This window comes from Sander lucioperca, chromosome 3 (assembly GCF_008315115.2).
Source record: "Sander lucioperca isolate FBNREF2018 chromosome 3, SLUC_FBN_1.2, whole genome shotgun sequence".
In the NCBI taxonomy this organism is placed as follows: Eukaryota; Metazoa; Chordata; class Actinopteri; order Perciformes; family Percidae; genus Sander; species Sander lucioperca.
In genome coordinates, this window is record NC_050175.1 from 4,759,267 (window position 1) to 4,782,679 (window position 23,413).

Sequence of the window (23,413 nt, forward strand, 5' to 3'; positions counted from 1 at the left end):
TCTAGTAGAAACATCCAATCTGGCAAACACTATAAATGACATCTTATCAAACACCCCCACCCTATCATCTCACAAGCCCACTCCTGGATAGACGGCAGCCCTTCATTCCTCCATCCTCTTAAAATAATCTGTCTGGCTATCATTAGACTAGTCTGGACCCAGCTTCTTATGTGTCAAATCTAAATTAAACTCAGAATGATAACACATCTCCACCCAAAGCTGAAAACCAGTCGGCTACATTCTGCAGATTTTCATTCTGGATCAAAACAACAACTAAACCCTGCAGATCCTGTTTGGGTCTGATAATAACATTTAAGCTTTTTACTCATTCTTGGAAATTAAAAAACAACATATTTTTAATTAAAATCCAAAAGCAGCTCAGCTGTCGTTTCTCATTCTGGGCTTTGGAAATATTTTGTGTATCAAACAACAACCAAGGAATGTTTTCCATCATGTAATTTGTTAAAACACATCAAATCTTATTTTTTTTTTTTTTTACGCCTCATAAATGACTTTGAGCTCTCTCCTCTCTCCACCTTCTCTGCGTTCTCTGAACCTGACAGAGAAATCTCAGCTGGACAGATTTTGATTTCTGCAGTTTTAACATCACCAGCCGGTCCGATACTGAACCAAGGGAAGAGTTTCTCAGTGAAAGTGTCTCTGAGAGTGCAGATGTGAGTCATGTCTTCAGAGTTATAGAAGGACACCTCCCCCCCCTCATAGTCCAGCTGGACTCTGATCCTCTGGAGGCTCTTCTTCTCTGTGAGGGTCTTAGATCCATCAGTGTATTCTCCACTGCCATATAACAAACACCAGATTCCATATTCTGGTGAAGCATAGCTTTCTCCCTTCCTGTCAGCTGACTCTTTGGCTAAACCCACAAGCCAGCCAGGATGATCTCCCACCTCCACCTCCCAGCTGTGTTTCCCTGAGCTGAAACCCTCAGAACCCAGAACATCTGGATACCTGCTGTGTCTCTCTGGGTTGGCTGGAAGCTTCTGGTTTGTGTCTCCACGTCTCACACTGGTCAGATCATCAGACAGACAGAGACTGTGGGCTGCAGTGTTTGGGTCCAGAATGACGGGACTGAAGTGGACCTTGTCCTTCATCTTCTCCCAGACTCTGAAGGACAGGTTGCCCAGATGTTTGGCCACATCTGTCAGCGCTCCTGAGAGCAGCTGTGGATCTGACAGCGAGCACTGGACTCTGGCTCTGCTCTGAGAGGCTTTATAACTGCTGAGGAACGGCACGCTGTCTTTCTGCAGGTCTGCTTCCACAGCAGAGATGCTGTCTGACAGAGAGGAGATCTGCTCCTGAATCCTCTTCATCTCTCTGCTGACAGTCTTCCCCCTCTGCTGCTCTTCCTCCCTCAGATTTGCCAGTCTGGACTCCTCTTCCTCTTTCAGGAACTGGTGCAGCTTGTTGAACTCGGCTCTGATCTGACTCTCTGTAGACAGCAGCTGCTTCTTGGATTGGTGATCTATTTTATCGTATATTTCCTCCACTTGTCTGTGTTTCTCTCTTGTCCTGCAGAGACTGTAAGTCAGATTTCAGCTGCTCCTTCAGATCTCTGACTGCTTGTTCTACAGGAACCACCGTGTGACCGTGGTGGAGAGAAAACTCACAGACAGGACACACAACTCTATCTTCATCCTTACAGAACAATGTAGGCTCTTCTTGGTGTTTACTACACACCACCTCCACCTTCTCTCCTTTTTCTGTCTCCGATGATCCAGATTTCTGTCCCACAGCAAAGTTGTCAGCCAGTTCCTTCAGTGCAAAGTTCACCAAAGGAAACACTTTTGAGGATTTTCTTTTACAAATGGGACAGTTTTTGTTGTTAGCTTGTTTCCACTGTTTGTGCAGGCAGGTTGAACAGAAGCTGTGGTTGCAGCTCAGAGACACAGGATCTCTGAAAGTCTCTGAACACACATGGCAATTCAGGAAACTTTCTAAAAGAGCAGTTTTCTCAGCCATCTGTCTTTGTATGTAAATGTCTCTCAAAAACAAGACTCACCAAGTTACTGTCCCTTCTCTTGACTGCTTCAAATCTTCCTGTCGTGTGTTTTCCAGCAGAGATCTCACACCCTGTAATGGCGTCTCTGCTCTGTTCAGCAATGTCAAAGTCTACTGTCCTTTCCACTCACCTGTCAACAGGTGAATTATTAACCGCAGGATCATTCAACATTAGCATCGTTGATGTAGCTGCAGGAAGTGACAGGTGTAGTTCAGTTTAAGGTGATAATCTGATCAAGTATCTAGAAATAAAACACGTGTTAAACTATCATTATTGATGGCACACGAGACACTCAGATCTGTTTATAAAATATTTTGACTCGATTTATCATCGTATTCTTATCGACACACTCAAACCTTGGGTTCTCTCATGACTGCCTCGCGTAGTTCAACAACAATTTTTCTAAAAGGGTCCAGTGCGTTAAATCTGAAGACATGCTATCTGGACCTATGGATGTCACTATGGGCGTGCCGACTCTCTTCATATACATCAATGATGTGGCTCTTTCTGTCGGGAACTCTCAAACCCACCTTTATGCAGACGACACCATACTATATACATCTGGCCCTTCTTTGGATACTGTGCTATCAAACCTTCAGGAGAGCTTCAATGCCATCCAGCACTCCTTCCGAAACCTCCAATTACTACTAAACCCTCTCAAAATCAAGGTCATGCTTTTCAATCGATCGCTGCCAACCCCCGCCAATCCGATTAGTTTTACCACGCTCGATGGGTTGGAATTAGAAAATGTGGCAGTGTACAAATACTTAGGTGTACAACACATAAACCACCTTCAATCTAAAGTTAAGTCTAGGATTGGTTTTCTATTCCACAACAGGGCCTCCTTCACTTACGTTGCCAAACTCGCCTTGGTGAAAATGACAATTTTACTAATCCTCGATTTCAGCGATGTCATTTACAGAACTGTCTCTAACTCTCTTCTCAAAAAACTGAATGTTCTTAATCACTGTGCCATACGTTTTGTGACCAGAACCCCTTTTAACACCCACCACTGCAACCTCTACGCTTTAATTGGCTGGCCCTCGTTACACAACCGACGCTTAACTCCCTTGTACCAACTCATTTACAAGTCCTTGCTAGGCAAAGTCCTGGTGTACCTAAGCTCACTGGTCACAATAGCCTCACCCACCCGCAGCCTTCACTCAAGCAGTTACATCTCCTTGGTCACCCCAAAAGCCCACACCTTCTTTGGCCGCCACTTCTTCCAGTTCTCAGCCGCAAATGACTGGAATGAACTACAAAAAACCCTGAAACTCAAAACCCTTATCCCACTAACTGCCTTCAAATCATGTCTGTCTGAACTCCTGTCCGATCACTGCATGTGCTGTTATTCTTTCACCCACTGTTTTGCACACCCATACCCAATTATCACGCCTAATTGCATATTTTCACAGATGCACATCTTCATTGCTATCTTATTCTGTTGTCACTCTTTTGCACCGTTCATCTGTCCTGGTATGCTCAACTGTTATTCTTCCCACCTTTGTATCACACAATTTTAGTACCCTCTACTGATCTTCATCTCCATCTAAACCACAATTCTACACTAACTGTATTGTCGACTCTAACACATTTCAGCATTTTATATAGTATGTCAATTCATATTTACATTGACTCTTTCAACTTTTATAAAATCTGTCTATTCATGCATATTGTGTTAGTCCCGAACTAAATTAGCACCTAGACCACTATTTGCACTAACTGTATATTGACTCTTCACTACATTCAGCATTTTATATAGACTGTCTTTCATACTTATTGTGTTATCACAGGTCTAATCACTAACTAGACCACAACTTGCACTAACTGTATATTGACTCTTCACTAAACCTCAGCAATGTTACAGACTGTCTATTCATGTATATTGTGTTATTACCTTATTCACTCTCACATATCCATCGTCTTACTTACACCTCCCTTCACAACGGCTTTGTATTGCCTACATAATCTGCACTTTATATAGCCTTTTGCATTCTGTCTAATTGTATTGAATGTGAAACTGTATGTTGTCTTGCACGCTTATACTTTTCTTGGCCAGGTCATCGTTGCAAATGAGAACCTGTTCTCCATGGCCTTCCTGGTTAAATGAAGGTTTATACAAAGCTCTTTACAGCAAAACATAGCAGCTGTGTATAAAATCAGAGATTACAGGACACACACACACACACACACACAGAAACAAACAAACGTGTACACACACACACACACACACACACACACACACACACAAACACAGACACACACACACACACACATACGTTGCCTTTATGGGAAACTTTTTGGGGGACATTTTCTGTTGCAGTTCCTAAAAGCTTCTTAAATAAATGAAGAGAGAAACATGTTGACACTAATCTGCTCTAATCATCGTCACTGACACGCCTGAAACCTTCATAACTTTATAGCTTTGTTTTGAAATGTGATCGGTTCAATATGTGAGTGAGCAAGATTAAAATGCCCTCTTCCTCAGAAACCTATCACAATCTGATCACTGACGCATGCTGCTCTACTGGACTCAGCCCAGGTTGACTTTCTCTGGAACAGTTTATTGTTTTATTCTTTCTATCGGTTACTGTTTGATGGAGTTGGCAGGTCAGAAATAAATGTGTTTATTTCAATAAAGGCTGGACTGGGTGCAGCTGATGTGCTCAAAGCACCACTGTGTCTAAGTAAAGTTAAAGACTTATGTTAAAGAAACTTATGAACACATCTTTGGTACACCCAGTACTTAAATTGGTGCTTTTGCATGATTAATTGTGGAGAAACTCTGATTAATCAACAATGGAAATGAGCCCGAGAGATGTGACCGGGTTGGTTCAGTGGTGGAGCGGGCGCACATGTGCTGAGGGGTTTATGCATCGACACGGAGGTCCAGGGTTCGAGTCCGACCTGTGGCGGTTTCCTGCATGTTTTCCCCCTCTCTCTCCCCTTTCTCACCTTGCTGTCCTGTCAAAAATTAAGGGCAACAAAGCCCAAAAAATCTTTAAAAAAAAAATAATAATAATTAGCCCGAGAGGTCACAAAACAAGACGTCCATTGATATGGCCATTTTTTTGGCAAAAATGCACCTCACATCTCAGCCTGTTCTCATGAAACCATCCGTTCATATAGCTACGATAAGTTAAGCACTGTAGTTTGTTAGCATTCCATGTTATTTTTTGCTGTATGCACTACATTGACGGGTGATGTATAACAACGTGTTTGGTTCTGTAGCGAGAAGGTTGGGGTGGGTGGATGGGTGGGTCATAAACCACAGGGCTTTCAGGCCAGGGAGCAGAGTTTGCTTCCCGGGGAAAACAAAAGACTTTCACCAAGGAAATGTGTTCCTTTGGAGTGTTTTTCCTAACCCCCTAATCCTAAACCCCCAACCCTAAAAAGTAAGCGTGTAGGAAATGCATGAATAGAGAACTTCAAGTGACGTGCACCGGCCCGTGCTTCTGCCTTTGTCTTCCCAGTTTGACCGCCCAGTCGTTGAACGAAGCTGTCGAGATAAGTTTCTCATCCCCTAACCCAAACCCCCTAACCCTATCCTTAACACCCTAACCCTAACGTAACCCAGCCAGTGCCTTTCGGACAACCGAACACACCCAACCCCCTAAACCTAACCTTAACAGCCCAACCCCCTAAACCTAACCTTAACACCCTACACCTAACCCCAACCCCCTACACCGAACCTTAATGCCCTAACCCCCACCCTCTTGACCCTAACCCAAACCATCTTTTTCCTTAACTAGTCGTTTTGTGACTAAACGTAACTGTTGTCACCGCATAATGCTCACTTTTTGTTGCCTGAACTTAACCATCATCTCCGCTGAAACGACCGGCAGCTCGTGGTGCTCTGTACTCAGTCACCTTTTTTTGGTTAACTGAACCACCAACTACCGCTGGCCTGACGGAGTGACTGGTGCTCCGTAGCTGGCGTCGCAGAGCTTTGTAGCGGCAACACACATCTACTAACTGCTGCTGATCCAGCTGAGTTGTGACGGAGGTCTGTAGCGGTTTAAACAACTAGCAACTGGCCAGCTCTCTGTCAAACGTGCAGAAAGGACGGAATAGATCGCCCTCTCAAGGCTGATTTATGGCTCTGAGGAGGCTCCACGCAGAGCTTTCATCCTGAAGTTTATACTTTGGCGATGGTGTCTGTGTTAATCTCTTTGTGTGTGTGTGTGTGCGTGTGTGTGGTGTTTGAATGCAGGGTATCAGCAACCTTTACTATTGAAAGAGCCATTTTTGGCCCAAAGAAATCCGTTGGGAGCTACAAAACATATTTGAGCTTTCTACAGAAGATCAAGCATTTTCTCTCATCCCCAGCCGGATACATTAGTTTACTTCTTTCGGAAATGTCTTTTAATAATAACATAACTGGATCAGTACCCTAAAAAGTACGGTACCCAACCCTACTGATTGGAGGGTTGTATGACAGTTCAACTCCATTTCCTGTTATGACTCTCGGACAACCTATTATCGCGATGCGCAATAATATATATCGACAGTTTATAAGTATGCAATATTTAGTTTATTTTGTGGAGCGCTGCGTCCCATCCGTTGACTGTGTGGCTTAGTTGCGTTTGATTTAGAGCTTGAAACGCTGTAATGATCATGTTTCATTGGCCAGTTACCATGCCACTTGCACATGTTAGTACACATCAGCACACGGGGCCACTACGTGACAAACCCTATGTAGCGTACCATGTGTGTGCATATTTCGATAGAGTGACAGTGTAAGTGAAGAAATGGATAGAGACAAAAAAATGAACGAATCGGAAGAGAAAGAAAAGAAAGGACCTAAAGAGTGTGAAGGGAGTCAATGGTGCAAAAGACAGAATGCAAAAGTAAGAAAATGATTGCTCAGGGAGAAGACGAAAGAACAGATTGAAGAGGAAACTTTAGTGGCCAAAAGTAATCCCATCCTGCATCTGTTTCTCACCGGTAGCTATCCCGCAACTTAATAAACAGTGTTTATATGAGGCAGACTTTGGAGTCGGAAATATTGAATATTTTTATGTCCGACCTGTGGTCCAGCTGAACTACGGAGCCGTACATAAGTCTCAGTGTGCACTATATTTTTGTGAATCTACTGTATTTTTATACGTTTTCCCACAACTTTTGTAATTTTACATGTTTAAAAATATCAAAATTAATAATCAATATTGCAATATTCATAATCAATATCACATTTTGTCAATATTGTGCAACCCTAGTTGTGTGACAGTTTGACTCAGTTTCCCGTTGTGACCCCGTCCCCCTTCATTAGGACCCTGAAAGCGTTCGGTGGACTGGAAACGTCCTCTTTTGTTGCTGCAGAACAGTTTCCAGAAACTCTCTCTGTGCACTGTTGTAGCGTAGGCTTCAGGACGGGTCGCCTCCGTGTACAGCGAGGTCTTGACTGATCCATACATCATGATTCTCTGGCTGTGATTCAGACTGTCAGCTCCCACTGAGTCACCATGGTCACAGAGTCTGCAGGATGGGGTGGGCAGGTTTCCAGGACGCTCATCAACGAGGTCACCTTTGACCTGCAGAACGAGAACTTTTATTTAAAGCTCTAATAAACGTGTCCAGCAGATAATCAAAGCATCATGAAGTACCATCGTGTTACATCATCAGTGAGCGTTCGTGGTCCTCTGCAGAGTTTTATCCTGCAGAAACAACAGATGGTCCCAGGACAGGGAGGGAGGGAGGGAGGGGTGAGAGAGGTTCACACATAATGGAGGGCTCTCTCTCTCCCTCTCTCTCTCTATTTCTGTCATTCACTCAGCCTGATGGAGGTGAAGACCCGACCTACCTCGGCTTTAATCTGCCGGACAGAGGCAGAGGATAACGGGATGGAGAGAGACACAGTTTCTCTCTCGGACCGACACTGATCTAACGAACTAACGAAGGAGCCGGAGGACAGACACAATAAAAAACATGGAGGGGAAGTTAACAGACTCAACAGATTATTTGGATTTTTGCTGTCGGTCTGGATAAGAAATGTCAGGAAGTTTGCAGCATCTCGTTCTTTTTATTTGTGGATTCTTCAATATGATAGCATATGATAGATAGATAGAGGATAACTGGACGGAGAGACAAGTCTTTACAGTTTCTCTCTCGGACCGACACTGATCTAACGAACTAACGAAGCAGCCAGAGGACAGAGACGAAATAAAGGGGGATCGGCGCTGGAACAATCCTTGAGAGAAAGTTAACAGAGTAAATATATGATTTGGATTTTTACTGTCAGTCTGGATAAGAGCGCCAGGAAAGGAGAAAGTTTGCAGCGTCTTCGTTCTTTTATTTAAAGTTACAATCGACCTGCCTTGGCTTTAATCTGCCAATGTCGCAGAGGATAACGCGACGGAGAGAGACGAGTCTTTACAGTTTCTCTCTCTTGGACCGACGCTGAACTAACGATTGCCGGTGGAACAAACGTGGAGAAAAAGTTAACGGACTCAACATTCACACAGTCTGGATAAGAATCGTCTGGAAGTTTGCAGCATCTCGTTCTTTTTATTTGTGGATTCTTCAATTCAATAGCAGAAGAAAACAGGACAGAGAGAGAAGAGTCTTTGCTCGTTTCTCTCTCGGACCAACAGTGATCTAATGAACTAACTAAGCAGCCGGAGGACAGAGACGAAATACTGGGGGATCGGCGAGGGAACGGATCCCGTGTATGACTTGGATTTTTCCTGTGATGGATAACAAACGTCAGCAAGTTTGCAGCGTCTCGTTCATTTATTCATGGACTCTTGGAATTGATATTTAAATCGGCGTTTCACCGAATTTCATTCAGACTAATTTCAGATATTTTAAGTTACGATATCACTGCAGAAACTCACATCGTATTGACCGATACACAGCGGAGAAGTTATCATACTGTACTCTTTGTGACCCTTTTGAAGTCTGAGCTCATTTTACAATTTTGTTTTCTACTTTTTACTAGGGATGCATCAAATCCAGATTTTTGAGGTTCGGCCGAATCCACTGGTTAAGATTCTGCCGAATCCGAATACCGAATCCTCCTCCCATCCTCAGACCATGAACACAGTAAACACATTAATGAAGTAAACAGTGACTGTCCTTCCTTTGCCGTACCTGAAGTTGCTGCATTTTGGCTGCTGTCTGTAGATTCCTTCATGCACAACTCGTATTCTTTCGGATGTTTCATACCAAATGTTATAACAGCGGTGATGTTGTGTATTGTTTAGGGTCCTTACCACCACCAGACAAATCGGCATTGCAGACTGAACATGTAGCTGGACTTGAATGGCCTTCTTTTGACTGAAAGTACTGCCAAACTACACTTTTTCTGCTCACGAGTTATATTTTCACTTTCTCACAGCCTACTGCATTGAACGCTCCACCTACGTAAGCACCTTCCCGTAATCAACGGCGCCGTCATTACAGCGACCAGCGTAGCGCGTGGAGTGCAAGCGTAGGGTTCGGTGGGAAAAAATTCTAAGGTTCAGCAGAAACCCAACCCCGTCAAAAAGCCCAATATACACAATAATATATAATATTCGGCCCAATCCTGGATTCGGTGCATCACTACTTTTCACAAACTAATATCAGTTTTATCTGTGAGACACACACACATTTGTTAAGCACAAATAGTCACAGCTCTGCATCCTCGCCTCAAAATTACTTTAGGATTCTCACTTAAAGTAGTCAAATGAAACTCAAATGTAATGTACTCAATGTACTCAAATTAGTTTTTTTTAAACATGCAAGTTCTTCCAAAATAAGTCTTTTGTTCTTCTTTATTCTCCTTTTTGTTTGATCAGAGATCAAACTCTGATCCTAACTGGTGCCCATAAATCATTTCATTTTTCAGCCAAACAAACTCAAAATGTAAAATCCAGCTAGAATCTTTAGTATTTGTTCTCCTTTTATGTGACCCAAAACAGGCTCTCTTTCCTTCCTTCAATGTGCGGACTTTGATCAAAAACTCAAGAGACGTTTGGTGAATGTATTTACACAAATGGATTAAGTTTCACACGTGTGTTTATGACGCAGCAGCTGTGACTTCTGCGGGTTGAAACGGACGCAAAGACTATGTCTGTGAGTGTGTCTTGAGTTACAGCGAGAGAGAAAAGCCGTTGCCCGGCGTCTCGGGTTACCTGTCGAATAACTGTGGACGTGACGACAACAACAGAGAGGAAGGGACAAGGTTCACAGGTTTTTATCAGCTCTGTGGAAATGTGCTGTGGACTGTGACGGGCGGGACTCGGTACAGAGGTGAAGCAGGTGAGATACAAAAGCCTGAGAGAGAGAGAGAGAGAGAGAGAGGAGAGAGAGTGGATTAAACAAACTGAACACAGCAGCAGGATTTATACCCCTTCGTTCAGCAAGGACGGGGGAAACATTTGGACGGGAACACAGAGTTCTGCTTCTTCAGTCTGAATTAAAATCTGCAAAGATGTGAACGAGACGCCTGCCTGGACCGGACAAACTCGCCTTCACCCGGTTGGCTTCAGATCACGGCTGGGACGATGTGGGAGAAATATTTAGGGCTTGGACGATATGCGTCAGTCCTGATTCTAATCTTTCCCGAAACATGGGCGCTGATTGGATTTGTGTTGCGATTTTGAGTTGAATAAGACACTACTAGAGACAATATTTTGTGAGACATTTCTAAATGGTTTTCTAAGAAGAATGCACATCACGTCAGTCAGTTGGTCTGACGTTTATGTCATTTGTAAAGAAGAACCTAACATGGATTTTCTGCTTTCGCTCCGTTTCACTGGAAACGGATATGCTGTAGTCGCCGTTAGCTGTACCGTATGAACCGGTATAAAGTGGTATACCGTGATAATATCGTTATTGTGAAGCCTCTGGTTTATTCCCACCCTGTCCTAAACATCCACCTGGAATAACCTCAAGTCTGACTGGTTTCTTCGAGGAGAACTGGACCCGCTGGCCGGCGTGATGTACGTCCTGTGCACGCTGGCGGTCCTGACCCTCCACGGCCTCTTTAAGAGCTGGAACAACCGAGCCGTGGAGGCAGGAGGAAGCTCGGAGGCAGCAGCGCAGAGCAACCGTTCAGGGAGGATTGTGGAGCAGCGAGGAGGGAGGAGCTGCAGGGCTGCAGGGCCGCGGCGGCGAGGAGGAGGCAGGAAGCGAGCGCAGGTGGGCCAATAGAGAACTGAGGCAAAGCTAGGGCTGGGTATCCTATGACTTCGATACTTTTTAACGGAAAGAAATTAAAATATTACACATTCTACCCGCGTACTCTCTGTGTAACGTAGAGTTTTTCCTGTGTGTCTCTACGATGTCTAACGTTAGACAGCCAATCACAGACATTACTAGATCTTGATAGAAGCATGCTGAGTGCTGTTTGGCTCACTGATGCTGATGAGATTTGCTCCTTAGGTTTTGAACGAGGAGGTTGTTTTCGATACTCGATGCTAAGGAAGCTACTTGGTCGGTGCATAAAAGATAATGAACTCTGTACCCGGCCATTGTCCAAGCAACCTGGGTAAAAAACAAATGAGTAAAGATGCATCGATTAGTCTTCAACTATTACATTAATCTCCAACTATTTTGATAATCTATTAATCAGTCTGAGTCATTTTTTTTAATGATTAAACAGGTCAACTAGTGTGATGTCAGCTTGTTAGATGTGAGTATGTTCTAGTGTCTTCTCTCCTCTGGGACAGGACACTGAGGATCTTTGAGTTATGGATAAAATAAGACATTTGAGGACGTCATCTTGGGCTTTTTGGGAAACACTGATCCACATTTTTTTGTCTTTCTGACTGTCTCTCTCTGTCTGTCTCTCTGCCTGTCTCCCTATCTGTCTCTGTTTTCTGTCTTTGTCTCTCTGTGTCTTTGTCTCTCTGTCTGTCTCTGTCTCTCGCTCGCGCTCTCTCTCTCTCTCTCTCTCTCGCTCTCTCTCTCTCTCTCTCGGTGTCTCTGTGTGTCTGTCTCTGTGTGTCTGTCTCTCTGTGTCTCTGTGGTCGTTGGGAAGGAGAATACTGTGTTAAATCTGAGGCCAGTGGCTGACACATCTATGGCTTTAGTGCCTGCTGGTTAATGTCGGTATCCTCAGGGGGGATCTGATGTTTCTGGTTCCCGTCATCGGCTTCAGGTCATAATGTGACTCGTTAGGTAGATGAGTCTCTGTCAGTCAGATCAGCAGTTAGGTAACACCAGATCCATCTGATGATGTTAATCTCTGATCCTGCAGGCCAACAGGAACTCTTTATTTCATGAATGAACAGTTATGTTTGAGTGTCTGAAGCTCAAACGCACACACACACACACACACACACACACACACACACACACACACACAGAGACACTTACACACACACACACACACACACACAGAGACACTTACACACACAACACACATACACACACACACACACACACACACACACACACACACACACACAGAGACACTTACACACACAACACACATACACACACATATACACACACACAGACACACACACACACACAGACACACACACACACACACAGAGACACACACACACACACAGAGACACATACACACACACACACAGAGACACACACGCACACACACACAGACACAAGCACACGCACACACACACACACACACAGAGACACACACGCACACACACACAACACACACAGACACACACACACACACACACACACACACAGAGACACACATACACACAGAGACACACACACATACACACACACACACACACAGACACACACACAAACACAGACACACACACACACACACACAGAGAGACACACATACACACACACACAGACACACACACACAGACACACACAGACACACACACACAGACACACACATAGACACAGACACATACACACACACAGACACACACGCACACACAGACACACAGAGAGAGAGATAAACACACACACACACAGTGACACACACACACACACACACACACACACACACACACACAGAGAGACACTTACACACACAACACACACAGACACACACACACATACACATAGACACACACAGACACACACACACACACACACACAGACACAGAGAGAGAGAGAGAGATAAACACACACACAGTGACACACACACACACAGACACACACACATACACATAGACACACACAGAGACACACACATAGACACACACAGAGACACACACATACACACGTACACACAGACACACACAGACACACAGAGAGAGAGACACACACACACACAGACACACACACACACACACACAGAGACGCAGACACACACAGAGAGACACACACACAAGGCTGTGTAATATTTCAGTCGGGGGGAGGAGCAGCTGCTCACGCTTCAGTTGAAGCTGAAATATTTATCCGTTGATGGAGAGGAGGAGGGGCTAGAGGAGGTGTGATGCTGCTGTGCTGTTGCTAGGGGAACAGAGAGGGGAGGAAGTGTGTGTGTGTGTGTGTGTGTGTGTGTGTGTGTGTGTTGAGGGGGTGGTCGGGCGGCGTTGACACTGATCCTGCTGTTTTCAGTGTGTGACTGTGTGTGTTTCGCTGTGTAAAGCTGCAGCAAAAGGAAAAAGATGCAGGGATGAAGCAGACGGCGAGGCCGCAGGGAAGGAGGTAAGGACCGAGAGAACCGCACACAAAGACGGAGAGATGGAGAAAACAGACATGTTGAAAACAGACATGTTGAATCCAGACGGAGAGGGATCAGACAGAGGGGGGGGGGGGTCTGGCTGTAACCTGATGCAGAGCGTTGCGTTTCTGATGACCTGAATACGTGTCATGTGTCGTGTGTTCAGAGGACGTACCTTTTATTTCTCTCCCTCGCTCGTCCTCATAATCCTGCTTTTGTCTGGTAACATTTGGGCTCCGTTGTGCCTCCTATGATCCTCGCTGTGTCCCATATGTCTGTGGCTCACTGGAACAGGTTTTTTCCCATGCACCCGGGATTTTATTTATTACCTATAAGGACATGCTTCTGCTTGCTGTAATTTCACTCACCAAAAAAAGGCTGGACGTGTTCACACAACCCTGTAACCATATTACTTCAAACCTCTAGTACTGACTGTTGATTTGTGTCTATCCTACTGTCTACTTTATTCTCTTATATTGTCTATTTGTAATGCTGGTCTCTACACTTTATCCTTGCACTGTTGGACTTATCTGCACTACCACCATGACATACACTGTCATAGAGCACCTTACCATGCAGACTGAATCTCACACACACACACACACACACACACTCTCATAGAGCACCTGACCATGGATACTGCATCACAGGGTCAGTCCCTGCCCTGTCACTGCAAGCCTCTCATGCTTATACATCCCTTAGTACATTCATGTGGATTTTTTTATTTAGTATCTTTTCATTTATTGACCATATTATTCATGTGGATTTGTCATTTTATCATCCTGTTTGTGATGTATGTGTATGTTGTGTGTAATGTCTGTAAGCTACTGGGACCTTGAATTTCCCCTTGGGGATCGATGAAGTATCCATCTATCTACCTACCTACCTAGTCTTCCGTCCTTATATCTAAACAAGAGAAGGTACTGAGTTAAGTTGATAAAAAAAAGATGGAGGTCTGGGTTCAAATCAGACGTGACTTCCTGAAGGTTACCCTATGACACAGAACGTGATGTACACTGTCAGAAATAAAGGTGATGTACCCCGAAAGGGTCATAGTTGATATCATAAGGTACACATTTGTACTTTGTCTATGTTACAAAGGGTACAAACTGTAAGAGAACAAGTATGTACCCTTGTAAAGGGGTACAATTGGTGTACCTTCGAGGGTACTGCCCCAGTGACGCGGCTCGCTGCGTCCCCGAATCATGAAGTGGCTCTCCGCTCTGCTAAAGATACATGCCAGGTCTGTTCTCACGCGAGCCGCGGGGCGTTCAGACAGCAGGGTAGGGCACGATTTCTGCTCCTAACGATCCCAAAAAAGAGTAACCGAGAAAAACGATTATTTTGCACATCGTGGCATCATGACTTCGCGTAAACAGACACACCCACTTTCTAAAGCCAAGTGGCGTGTTATCTGTACGCATTTTGAGCTATCTGCGTGGATGTGTACGCTGTATACAGCGGACGGCAGTCTGCAACGTCACAGCGTAAACATACACGCCACGTGGCTCTTTCGTATGCCACGTGGCATCACACGCTGTCACATTTTCGTCCTTTCATACTACTCTCTACGATGTAAATTCACACACAATCGCAAGGTAATATAAGTCAAACGGCGTGGATAAACGCGCTAAAAAATGAGTATGTGTCTTGATAACACGGCAATAATGGCATACGGATTGGCGTGTCATACATACGCCAATTCATGAGTCTGTGCACATGACGTTTTGCAAGTCAACTCTTAGCGAAGGACCTGTGTTCTGAATGGAGAGAAAAACTCAAAAACTAAAACGGGAAAAGTATTAGAGGGAAATTTCACAGTTCAAGGGGTTTTCACTGTTGATTTAACTGTTTGTTTTTAAATTCAATAATTCGTCTTTCCAAAAGTCAATGAGTAATCGTGATTTCAATATTGACCAAAATAATCGTGACTATGATTCTTTCCATAATTGAGCAGCTCTACAGCCGGGCAGGAAGTGAAATAGCGAGAGCATCCAGTCAGTTCATTAAAACACTCCCAATATCATTTACGTCTCCTCTACAACGCCACTCACGATGACCGATTCATCTTGGAGGTTGAAAAACATAATATGACATCACAGATATTCTGTATAACAGTCCCTCCAGAAAAATGTGATTATGCGATCTCATAATTCAATGCATAATCAGCCAAAGTCTGCATATTTATGCGGGGGGGCGCATTTTTTTCAAATACGCCGCACTTTCGCCGCATAAATTGCCGATTTCCGCGCAAAATATGCGGGGCTTGCATGATTTCATAATCCCCGCATTTTCGTTGCAAAAAAGTCACACATCTTAGCAGGAAGTTGAAAAATGTTGTGTTTACTTCACACAAGAGCAGCCATTTTCCCCTGTTGCCATGGGAACGTTATGAAGTGACGTAATTACGCGACGTGAACATCATCGAAAAGCTGCAAACCCCGCGATGAAGCCACGATGAAACGGACGTTTTTGCAAGTTCCCGCAATTTCATTGCATAAAATTGTATAAATATCCTGCATATTCCATCGCATTTTTTAAGAAAATGTGCCGCATAATCAAGGATTTTTGCCCGCAACAATCACAAAAAATATATATATAACACCAGAAAAGAGAAGGCATGGAGTTTAAGGGCTCCTACACACTGGCTGCGTGGCGTTTTCTAGGTCTTTCCACACCAGAAAGGTATCTGACGTGGTGCTGCTGCTGCTAGCCTTGTCTGTACACATGGATGTTTCCCATTATAAACCTAAATATATACTGATTTGTAGAGATGCACCGATTACAACTTTCTAGGCCGATTCCGATTTTCTTTGAGTTAGGCCAGCCGATACTGATTTTAGCGATTCCGATTTCATTCCCAAACAGCTGACATGTTGCAGGTTAATTCACCAGGTTCCTACATGTGGGAGAATAGCGCCGATATGTGCTTCACACCGCAAGCGGGTACGCGCGACACACAGCGGAAAAGTTGAGAGAAAGGAGAATGAGAGCGTGCTGTGGCGTCCGTGCTGTGGTGTCCGTGCTGTGGCGTCCGTGTGTGCGTGCGTCCTTGAGAACTGTAACTGGTATAACTTATGTTGTCAGTTAATTGTAGCGTTGACCGGCATGAAATCACCATATGTCAGACTGACCTGCCGGTCGCCGGGCGTGGCCGAGCACGTGAAAACCGGCCAATTCCGGTGCATCTCTACTGATCTGATTACAGCAAAGACAACGTCGGCAGTATTGACGGCAAAATAGGCTCCAGAATATTTCCTTCTGTATTGACAGGTGCAATATTTGAAAATCGATTATTATTTATTATTGTATTTTTTAACTACATTTATATGAAAAATGGGGGCAAAAACAAAAGTGTTGCGTTTATAATTTTTCAGTGTAGGTCAGAATGATGGAACAAATGACTTATGGGGGCGTTTCTCAGGGAGGACGGTCTCTTCCGAGCGTAGCGTTAAAGAAAGTTAATTGGTAATTAGGTGACCACAACTCAAGACGAAATAGAGTCAAAGCTGAGGGAATATTTACAGATTCATCACGTCAGACGCATGATAGGACCCTCGGAGGTTAAATTATTGACAGGAAAGTGATCCGGGGAGGTGTTTAAGCGCCAGCTGTCTTACATCAGTCTGACATCAGATACTGAAGCCAACAGACAGGAAGGTAGATCACTTTTGGGTTTATATGCTTATGTGCCGCTGGTCTCACCCCCTCCTGTCACAGCATGTGCGGGCAGAGCTATATACTGTGTGGGTGGGTGTGTGGCTGTGTGTGGGCTTGTTTAACTATATTAGTGGGGTCCAAAAACCGGGAGTCCAGTATACTCGTGGGGTCCGGACAGCTTTGTGGGGCCAAAATGCTGGACCCCACAAGTTTAAAGGTCTGTTTGAGGGTTAAGACTTGGTTTTAGGATTAGGGTTAGAATTAGGTTATGGTTAGGGTGAGGGTAAGGGTTAAGGTTAGGCATTTAGTGGTGATGGTTAAGGTTAGGGTAAGGGGCTAGGGAATGCTTTATGTCAATGACGGATCCCCACAAAGATAGTGAGACGTATTACGTGTGTGTGTGTGTGTGAGAGAGCAGACAGGGTTTGACTCTGAGCACATGGAGACTGAACAAAAACCTTGAGATGATTTGACCCAGTTTAGAGGAGGAGGAGGAGGAGGAGGAGGGATTTAAAACCTCCAGGAGACAAACAGCAGGAGAGGTGCGCTGCAGATTTTGCTGATTTACTGTCAGTTTCTTAATATTTCCACTAGAATTTTCTGGAATATAAAAGAGCCTAAATGTTGATCTTTTCTGAGCTCCAGCAGCATTAGATACTCACCTGCTAGTAATGTTTATTTGTTATAGATTTATTAATAACACACTTCCCTTTTTCAACGTTGTGGTCGTCTTTTTTTTGACACTTTTGTCGCTTTCCCTCTGATGTTTTTGTCCTTCTTTTAAAGATTTTTTTCTTGTGTTTAGGCCTTTAGTGACAGGACAGCTTACTGTCCGTCCACACCGCCGCCGACCTGATCTTTTAAAGATAACGGAAGTCATTCATTTTCAATGGAAGCTGCTTCTCTCAGCTGCAAGGAGCGGAAAATCTGTCGGCGTCACGTTTTGGGCGTTTTGAGCGACCAGAGCGTCAATCAGAAAGTTGAATGTAGGTCAACTTTATGGTAATGAGCTATGACGCGGTTCAGCAGCAACCAATCGGAATATAGACGTCCTTCACGCTGGCTGATTCCAGAGAAACATACGATGTAAACTTTGGTTCCTACCAAAACATTAGTTCAGAGAAAAAGGAGGAGAAGCTCATCCTGGCCGTTGCTGGGTTCCCTATCATTTATGATATTTGCGTATAGGGACCAGTTAACGTTACCTGCCGGTCACATGGTCTCTAAACAGTCCGCTCACGGTGAAGTCCTGCACGGATCAACAGCTGGCGGCTGCTCGCTCTGCCTGCATGCTGCTGCGGTTCAGCGGCTAACGAGCGAGCTAACTGCTAACAGACACCGCTGCGACCAACAACCAATACACATTCTGTCATTATATATGTCATTTATAAAAGGTTTCTAGTGTCAGTGTATTGGCCGTGCAGTGGCTGCTTGATCTTTTTCCATGATGAACATAGAATGCTGCTACGTCAGAGCGGCCAACGCCTCAAACAGCTTCCCTGGACTTTCTGACCAGCGTCCTTGACCGGGCGGCCAGAGCTTCTTTGCAGCTCAAGTCGGCAGCGGTGAGGGCGTAAAGTTAGGAGTGAAAGGGGGGATGACATGCAGGAAAGTGCCGCAGGTCGGAGTCGAACCCACAACTTCTGCGTCAAGGACTGAGCCTCTTTATATGGCCGCTCACTCTACCACTAGGTCACCCAGGCACCTGGTTTTTGTCAGATCCTGATGTCTTTGTTGATTTTTTTTCAGCACCTTTTTATGTTTTTGAAGCTGTTTCTGACATTTTTCATCAATTTATTTCTCTCTAAATGCTATGAAATTGAAGAAAACATCCAAATTCAATGAAAGTAGTGAACTGATCATTTAAATAACTTGTGAAGAGCGTTGTAGGACTTGGTTTTAGGGTTAGAATTAGGTTATGGTTAGGGTGAGGGTAAGGGTTAAGGTTAGGCATTTAGTGGTGATGGTTAAGGTTAGGGTAAGGGGCTAGGGAATGCATTATGTCAATGACGGGTCCCCACAAAGATAGTGTAACAAACGTGTGTGTCTTTTGAGTGGGCACTTATAGGCCACATAAGTATTCAATTAATTTAAATGTAAGAGCAGCAGATACAGAAATAGTTTCTTTTTTTGTGATGTCAAACGTTAAACTGTTTAGTAGTGTTGCAAAGTTATTTTAATAGAAAATGAGTTCTCTAACACTGATTTTATTGCTGTGAAACTGGTTGACGCATTTATAATAGTTTGGCCCGTAACTCCTTATATTCTCTGTATATGGCACACATTCAAAACCGTTCCCAAACTGAACCGCCAAGCTGCAGCTTGAGCGGTTAGTGGAGACAAACGACCATGTACAGAGGATGTAACTCTAGTTTATTTTGATGGGTTTGCATTGAAGAACACACAGGTCTGTGTGTGTGTGTGTTAGTCTCAATGAATAAAACACACGGTAATATGATGCTTTCACCACAGGGGGGAGCCATGTCTCTCTGTCTCAGTTTCTCTGCAGAGAACTGAATGTTTCACCTCTAACGGAGAGAGCTGGAAGTGACAGACTGATCCAGAGTCTGTCTGTGTCTGTGTGTTAGACTGATCCAGAGTCAGTCTGTGTCTGTGATCCAGAGTCAGTCTCTTGTCTGTGTGTCAGTCTGATCCAGAGTCAGATCTGAAGTGTTTTCAGGCTGTGAAGGCGTCAGACAGCCAGGAATCTGTCGGCTGCAGGCTGGAGAAACTCCCACATGGCTCCTCCGTTAGTTCTGACTCAGATGTTTTGTTGCTCTCAGAGTACAAACAGAAATACAGACACACGGCTGAAAGCTCAACAAGGAAATCATCAACTTTGTTTTTACTATGTGCAGATATTAGAGCTGCACAATGTATCATTGAAGAATGAATGAACATCACATGTCAGTCAGTCAGTCAGTCAGACATTGATTTAATTTGTAAAGAAGAACATAACATGGAGTTTATGCTTTTTCTGCTTTCGTGTGTGTGTGTGTGTGTGCGTGCTTGTTTAACTATATTCGTGGGGTCCAAAAACCGGGAGTCCAGCGTACTTGTGATTTCCCGACAGCTTTGTGGGGCCAAAATGCTGCACCCCACAAGGTTAAAGGTCTGTTTGAGGGTTAAGACTTGGTTTTAGGATTAGGGTTAGAATTAGGTTATGGTTAGGGTGAGGGTAAGGGTTATGGTTAGGCATTTAGTTGTGATGGTTAGGGTAAGGGGCTAGGAATGCATTATGTCAATGACGGGTCCCCACAAAGATAGTGCCACGCACTGTGTGTGTGTCAAAAAAAGCACTTGCACGACGTGGCGTTTTACTTTCCCCGACGTGTGTGTGTTCTGCAAAGAGAAATGTGTCAGCAGTTGTCAGTATTAATAATGCTTTCATATACTGTGTGTGTGTGTGTGTGTGTGTGTGTGTGTGTGTGTGTGTTGCCTGTTACTCCATCCTTAAAGCTTTAATCCACCCTGACAAAGCACCGTGTGTGTGTGTGTTTAATACCTTCTTATCCTGGAGGTTTTAACTGCCAAAGGAACGTCGATGTGTACGAATGAATAACTCATTTGTTGTGAAATCCTGCCGGGCGTTTTGGAACCGGAGGACGAAAGATTAATACTTTTAAAAACATTTATATATGTTAGGTTTTTGGACTGTTGGTTGGACACAAACAGACCTTTTGAAGACGTCTCATTGGATTGTGATTGGGCAATTAATCAATGTTTATTCATAACAATAAGCAATAAAGAAACTGTTTGTTTGTGACATGTAAAAGCTTGCAGGGCTGGCCAAACTATGGAGAATTAAAAAAATAATAAGTATGTTTCCAACAAATTGCACTTGTTGTGTTTAGGGCGTGTCCAAATCCACTTTTGCTAGTTTGACGGTGGAAAAAAGGCTCCGTGTGCCGGGTGCATGGTTCTAAAGGGTTGTACTTAGTGTCTTCATTAATCAGAGGGGTGTTTGGGCGTAACATGCAATCAACCAATCAGAGATCATCTCCCATTCCCTTTAAAAGCCAGGTGTGTTTGGACCTTGGAGCATTGCTATTATGATGGAGGATTAGCACCGTAATATTTTTATTTGTAATCTTCTGCATGTGTGTGTGCTGCTGTGTGTCCCTGTGTGTGTTACAATCATAGTGTGTGCGCGCTGTGCACGAGCCTAGGAGCATTTTACTAATGCTCTGTTAAAATAACAATGAAATGCTGCATTATTGACTTTAGACCAGGTTTTTGTTGGTCAATGGTGCCATCACTTCCCGCTGCCTCAAGATAGCAATACGCCCCGAATGCACCTGAACACACCTCCCTGTAAGACCAGCACGCCCAGAATGCACCTGAACACACCTCCCTGTAAGACCAGCACGCCCAGAATGCACCTGAACACACCTCCCTGTAAGACCAGCACGCCCATGGGCCACAGATGGGAGCAGGTGCATTTGCTATTTAAACGACGTGGGCGCTGGATGGGAAACTGACCACTGCGTCAGTCTTAAACTAGCAAAGACACTTGCGTCGGGCTTTGCGCTGCGCCGGGTGCGAGATAGGGTCCCATATGTCACTGACTGTTGAACAAATGCACAACACCTGTAATGATTGATTAATGATCGATGAAAACGTTTACATCAGTAAACATGGCGGAGCTGGCACTGAAAAGAGGCACCGAATTCTGCATTGTCATTCGAAAATTGGAAACAATGCATGGCTGGGATTAGTTCTGCTAATAGGGCGTTCCGCCCTTCCCTTTATCTTCTGTTCTGCAGTTTCTGTTAATGCTTGTAAAAAGCAGCTGAAGACTTACTTGTTTAAACTCGTCTCATGTTTTTGTAACTGGGTTTTCAAGTCTTCATTTTTTATTTCCATTGGTATTTTATTTCTTTTTTTGCTTGCTCATTTTACTGTTCTGGTCTTATTTTAACAATGTTATCATGTAAAGCACTTTGTGACTTTGTCTGTAAAAGGTTATTAAAAATGATTAATTATTATTAAAGGTGCTCTAAGTGATGTTGGGTGACCTCACTTCTTGTTGACGTTCAAAGTATTTTCATTACATGTCATTTAGCTGACGCTTTTATCCAAAAAAATTACTTACAATTGCGTTGTGTGTCGTGTCTTGGTCAGGGACACATTGGTTGATGTATCGCAGTGGGATTCGAACCCATGTCTCCACACCAACTAACCCCCCACCCCCAAATCCTTCTTGTTGGTTATTGGCTGGAAGACTGGCTTTGTTATGTTTGGTGGTGCAGGTTAGCACGGTTTGTTTTTGTTGGTGTTTGTGGAGCCTGGGCTGTCTACAGAGACCGCATTTTTTTTACAGTGTCAGGGGACAGGCAGCTAGCAGATAGTGAGGAGATGTTTTTTTAGTGTGTTCAGGGGACAGGCAGCTAGCAGATAGTGAGGAGATGTTTGCTGTATGTGACAAAAAATGTTGTGGCCTAAAAAACGCATCACATCACTTAGAGCACCTTTTAATTTAGAGCTAAAACTGTTGTGTGGACGGAGATCATTTATTTTCCTCAAAACGTCTCTTAAAAATGAAAACGTAGTAGTAAAGATGTAGCCTTAGTGGAACCGAAATCTGCGTTGTCATTCTGTAGAATCCTGTCCTTTAGGGTTTCAGTCGTTTAGGGTTTCAGTACCCGACCGTAGTTATCAGCAGGTGAGTGTTTGGGACTGAAGAGTGAGAGTTTGAGGCGTTGATTAAGCTCTTAGTGAGATCTAACCTGCGGTCAGTGGAGGGTTAAAGAGCCATCTGCTGCGAGGATTACCAGATTAGTTCATCCTCTCATCGTTACGCCGCTCTGAGATCGGATGGGATTTAACCCCGCTGAGATGCAGCGCAGACACTGTCGCTGGGCTAACTGACCCCGGGTCAGACTGCGCCAGGTTACCTCCGCTGGTTCTGTGTGTGCGCGGCGGACTGGGACCATTTCAGAGGATATGAGCGAGCAGCGGCAGCATGTTGGGCTGGGTGGGAACTCTGATCAACAAGAGCTGGCTGGACAGGGAGCGCCTCGTCCATCCGTCGGAGCGGATACCTCGCTGTGGACGTGGACGGGTGAGAGCAGAGCGTCTCAGAGAAGCAACAGGTTCAGTTTAGAGGCTGGCATCTGATTGGTTGGGACCCCACCGGTGAG

The 23,413-nt window shown here is 44.3% G+C and overlaps 1 protein-coding gene and 1 pseudogene across 17 annotated transcripts in view; one reads left to right on the forward strand and one right to left on the reverse strand.

The window, feature by feature from the left end:
- kifc3 (kinesin family member C3) overlaps positions 1-23,413 on the forward strand; it is a 90,954-nt gene that overhangs the window by 32,010 nt on the left and 35,531 nt on the right. For 3 of the 17 annotated variants that reach the window (XM_035999168.1, XM_035999169.1, XM_035999170.1), the window contains exon 1: positions 10,772-11,143. The exons of 3 other annotated variants lie outside the window; for them this stretch is intronic. In XM_035999168.1, the coding sequence (XP_035855061.1) occupies positions 10,943-11,143 (201 nt within the window). In that variant the 5' untranslated portion in view covers positions 10,772-10,942. Of the gene's footprint in view, positions 1-10,770; positions 11,144-13,443; positions 13,595-23,104; positions 23,335-23,413 lie in introns of those variants that run through there. 11 more of the 17 variants (XM_035999182.1, XM_035999185.1, XM_035999187.1 and 8 more) reach the window with 6 other exon arrangements.
- Positions 185-2,198, reverse strand: LOC116056301 (annotated as a pseudogene).